The 4,745-nt window shown below is 44.5% G+C and overlaps 1 protein-coding gene across 1 annotated transcript; it reads right to left on the reverse strand.

The window, feature by feature from the left end:
* rrp15 (ribosomal RNA processing 15 homolog) lies at positions 1-4,745 on the reverse strand. Its single transcript, XM_031873838.1, has 5 exons — positions 4,662-4,745; positions 3,204-3,541; positions 1,077-1,174; positions 806-995; positions 1-458 (listed from the first exon to the last, which is right to left on the reverse strand). Exons 1-5 carry the CDS (start codon positions 4,699-4,701, stop codon positions 327-329), a joined length of 798 nt encoding a protein of 265 aa, XP_031729698.1. The 5' UTR covers positions 4,702-4,745; the 3' UTR covers positions 1-326.

Here is a 4,745-nt window from a genome sequence, read left to right on the forward strand (position 1 = left end):
GACACTAAACTGTAAGGCCCACATGGACAGAGACACCACAGAGCACTGACAGCCTTTCATCAATTGGTTGTTTATTCAAAACATTCATATTTACAGAGTTTACAATAATTCAATACTATGATGGAGGAGCTCCTCCAAGTTCCCCCAGAGCCAACATCTGTCATCCTGTTTCCACATGGTTTGTCTCACAGAGTGGCAAAGGGGCGGGCTTGCTACTGGATTTAAGCAGGTCCATACTTCCTGAAGTTCAGCTGTTCTCTGCAGTTCAGGGTTTCTGTTCCACAGAATGTTTCTGAAGGCGTCACAGCCTGCTGTACACAGTCCATTCAGTCTGTACGGACGGTGTCATCCTCCTCTCGGTCACTGTCTTTGTCCCAGTCTTTCATGGTGGCTCCCATCATGAAGTCATCTGAGAGGACACTCCAGGAGGACCGCTCCTCTGCTGCTGCTGCCACCGCCTACACACACACACACACACACACACACACACACACACACACACACACACACACACACACCTTAGTGTAGCTCTGCTCATGTCTCATGATGCTTTCATGAGACAACAGTGACACCATGAGGTGACTCAGTGAAGTCACAGCTCGTTGGACAGAGTGAAGAGTACCGACCCATTCTGCAAAATCAAACACCAGTGTGTGTTTTTTCTCTCTCACTGGTTCGGTGTACAACATGCATGATGAGTCAAAGATCACAGTGACAACTCCTCTGCAGCAGCTGTGAAACATGCCCATTTGCCTGAGATCATTTCATCCATCCTCCTAGTAGACTGATGGATGAGAGAACTTACAGCGGTGTCTTCAGTCCTGCTGCTGGCTCCACTGCCTCCCTCTGTCCTTCTCAGCACATCGATGAAGTCTTTCTTGGAGACGGACGAAAGAAACTTGGCCTTCTTCCTCTCTGAGCCACCAACTTCCTTCACCTTGATATCGATGGTTTTCTGGTGTTTCCTCACAGCGTTGAACAGCTGCACCACGCCTCTGAACAGAAACACACACTGGGATGAGGAATGAAACTTGTTGAGAATGTTTAAACAAAGCCTAACAGAAAAGAGTGGTCACCTGGTAGCAACTCTCTGCAGAGCTCTTTCAGTGTCGCGGTCCTTCACTACGTCAGCTTTCTCTCTGCACATCATCTCCCATGCTCGCTTCTTGTCAACCTGATGGACACAAACAAGTGTTCATGCTGGACAACTTCTCACAAAAATCACCGGACTGCATCTACTTCTGCAGTGTTCCTCCATACAGCTTGTAAAAAATATGATATATACAGTATATTCATATATGCTATGGTCACAAAGATACAAGCATTGGGAGCAGTGGGCTGCTGTGAATATTTCCACAAGTTAAACTTGAAATCTTCCCCCACAGCTGTCCCTTAGGCTGCATTTAGACCCACCGCAGGCTCTCGGTCGTTGGGGGAACCAAAGCAGCGAGCAAAGCAGCCCGAGTGGTCCAGCGAAAGGTTGAACCAGGCTCATCCAGCATGGTGCTACGTCCACCAGCCAATACATGTGAGCACATTCCTGGTAGATGACGTCCTTGTGGCCAGTTATGAGGACATTGCCAGTGACAATATGAACCCATCTTACAGCACCACCTCCCGCCATGGCAGAATGGCTGAAATACACCAAATCCGTTGACGTATGTGAAGTTGACGGATCCCATTCATTTTTATGGAGAGCAAACTAGGCAGCGCTGATCAACACATGTTAATGTACCGTTTAGCAGCCGACCGGATGCCAACAAACGGAAAGATGCGACGGAACCCCAAACGGTCCAGCAGGGGAGCTAGGCTTGGTTCTGGCTCAACTATTTAACATGTCGGCTGGGTCACAAACTCATTTTACAGCTCAACAGTTCACTTAAATGCGTTTCTGAATACATTTGAGGAGAGAAGGGCCATGCAGTATCAGAATATTGATGTATTGTTGGTCAGCGCTGCCTAGTTTGACTTTTTGATGGAGCATGCCATCTTGGATGGATGGACCTCGTTTGCATAAAGTTGAAGTTGGGTCATGGTGATGTAGTTACAGTCAACTGGCCGTGTTGCATTCATCATGCAACGCGCGGCCGGCTCTCTTGCTCTTCATAGAAAAGAATCCGTCAGCTTCACGTACATCAACGGCTTTGGTGTATTTCAGCCATGAAGGCAAGAGTATTCAATTCAACTGACTTAAACAAGATCCAGTTAGAGAGAAGCTCCTCATGCAAAGGTCCGGAACATCACAGTAATATCGAACTTACACTAGGATTCAGTCCCAAATATACCGAAGTAGCCAACGGTTGTATTAACGTCTCTATGTAGTCAACAACTGACCGTCTGATCAAATAAATAAAGAAAGTTCAATTGAATAATATCTCAACAATATTTATAGTCACAATTCAAATTGAACGCGATGATTTATACATAATGCACTTTATTAATAAATAAATGTTCCGTCATTACAAGTAAGATAAGGGCTGGATTAAAAATATAGATTACATAACAGAAAGTTTTTGAAAAATGTGCATCTTGTTTCAGCTCTATTCTCTCTGTTAACTTCATTGTTGGGCATGAATTCATGTGTTAGGATTCTGATCATATTGGACTCTTAGATTTATTATCTGTGACTTCATTTCAGATGTGAGTGGGTACGTTTGCTCAAAAGAGTTCTTTGTCTCTTAGTGGAGCTTCACATTACTGCTTTTAATAATCATCACGGTCTCTGAACATATGAGACATCCTGGTTTTAAACTGCCCGTAGGAAGAATGATCCCATAAGAGTGTTCATTATTGGTTAAAGACTCTGGTCTCTCTGACCACTTCTCTTTTGGAGAACGTCATGTGAAATAACTTCTGACTCGCACATTATTCTCCGACTGTTGACTCTCTCTCTGTGTGTGAATATCTCACTCAAGTCGAGGGTGATGATTATCAGAATACACATATTTGATATCTATGGGTTTTAGGTCCAGGGTCTGGATACAACAGCGTCTGGGTCCGGACCGCCTATTAGTGACCCTGCACTACGGTATCGCTGTCATGATACCTGTATTCTGTATGTACCAGACCCGTTTGGTTTATGCCTAGAGCAGAACTAGTTTTCCCTTTTTACCGTCATTAGATTTCCCGGGAAATGGTTTGGAAGTGTATTCCTGGGAATAAAGACAGACTACCAATGAAGAATGAGACAGCACCAGTGTTACCTGCTTCCTTCTCTCCAGCTGCTCCTGTCTCTCTCTCTCCTTCATCTTGTCCAGCTCTTTGTTCTTCACCAGGATGCTGGTTCTGCTCTCGGGGGTTTTCTTTCCCAGGATCTTCGCCATGGCCTCAGCCCACCCAGCATTGGCGTTACTGCCATCTCCCTCCTCCTCATCCTCCTCCTCCCCATTACTCCCTCCTTCCCCAGCTCCCTCCTCATCCTCCTCCCCATTACTCCCTTCATCACCATCTCCTCCATCACTCGCTCCATCGTCTGACTCTTCATCATTGCTCCCTCCTTCAGAATCCCTCTGGTCCCCAATTTGAGGCTGTGCATCATCTCCTAAATGACACAAATACAAATGTTTTTACATTACTTATGGTCCACCACAAATATGAGATCAAACATCTGTACAATATTCCTTTCTCACAAAAACCCTTCAGAATTTGACTGTTATTTTGAAGAACTAGGCAAAACTCTTTCATTTGGAAACCCATTGTCTAAATGTTTCTGTGGATACAGGTATCATGACAGCACAGGAAACTCAAAACGGGCAATCGCATAGCTTAATAGGTCTAATAGAGCTAATTATGTCTGTTGTCATTGTATTTTTTTCCAATTTTATTGTCTGCCTCTGAAGAAGGAATGGCGGCCGCCAACGAGCCGCTGCAGCAAATACAGAGGGAATATTTTAAAATCTCACTCCGGGAATTCAAGATGTATTTTGACCAAACCAGAGTTTATTGTTGGAGCAGTGGAAAGACTCAGCAAGTGTACTTCTGTGTGTCAGCTTCTCACAGCATGTGATCTATGCTGTGGGGAATGGAGGCGATGCAAGGCAGCGTCCTGACATTTACTTTCTATTTGCTCTATGTCAGATGAAAGAATAACCTAGGATATAACAATGCATCTGCAACACAGTAACTTAACAGAATACACACATTACTACAGTCAGATATTATAAATGCATTGGTTACACATTCAGTCAGGGATTTATTACCAGCTGTCCTTTCTGCATTTGGCAGTTTAAACTATTACTTTCAATGAAGTGTTTCACTTTTAATATGACCGTTCTCGGTCAGTATAGCAGCACTGGGGATGTAGTTCTTCAGTGGACTACATTTACCATGAGCACTGATTGGACATTAACATAAAAGCTGGCGAGTTTTCCCTTGAACGTTAACTTTCTTCCTCCCGTTACAGGTTAGTGCTCCCCTACAGTGCTGCACTTTGTAGAGGATTCAGAAGATCGTCGAGCTCTCCAGCTTTAGTTAAAGCTAGGTAACGTTAGCTGACTACAGAGCTAGTGCTAAGCTAGCTACGGAGCATATTAACGTCTGCCACCGAACAAAGTAACATCCGCTAGCTAGACAACGTATGTCTGTGAGATTAGGAATAGGTGGCCCACACCTTTGTCGTGTTTTACAGAGGTAACAATAGTGAACTGAGTATAAAAACTCACCAGAAGACTGCACATGTGTTTTCATCAGCGCTGCCATCATGGAGTTACAATGAAACGTGTCCGTAGAGTCCAGCTACAACACGT

This window comes from Anarrhichthys ocellatus, unplaced genomic scaffold (assembly GCF_004355925.1).
Source record: "Anarrhichthys ocellatus isolate YVR2014 unplaced genomic scaffold, GSC_Weel_1.0 scaffold75, whole genome shotgun sequence".
In the NCBI taxonomy this organism is placed as follows: Eukaryota; Metazoa; Chordata; class Actinopteri; order Perciformes; family Anarhichadidae; genus Anarrhichthys; species Anarrhichthys ocellatus.

Excerpts from the sequence above, each read along its gene's own strand:
- rrp15 (XM_031873838.1), bottom strand. The coding sequence starts at position 4,701 with ATGATGGCAGCGCTGATGAAAACACATGTGCAGTCTTCTG. Across the intron at positions 1,175-3,203 it reads AGCTGGAGAGAAGGAAGCAG|GTTGACAAGAAGCGAGCATG; the intron begins GTAACACTGGTG and ends TGTGTCCATCAG. Across the intron at positions 459-805 it reads GCAGGACTGAAGACACCGCT|GCGGTGGCAGCAGCAGCAGA; the intron begins GTAAGTTCTCTC and ends GTGTGTGTGTAG.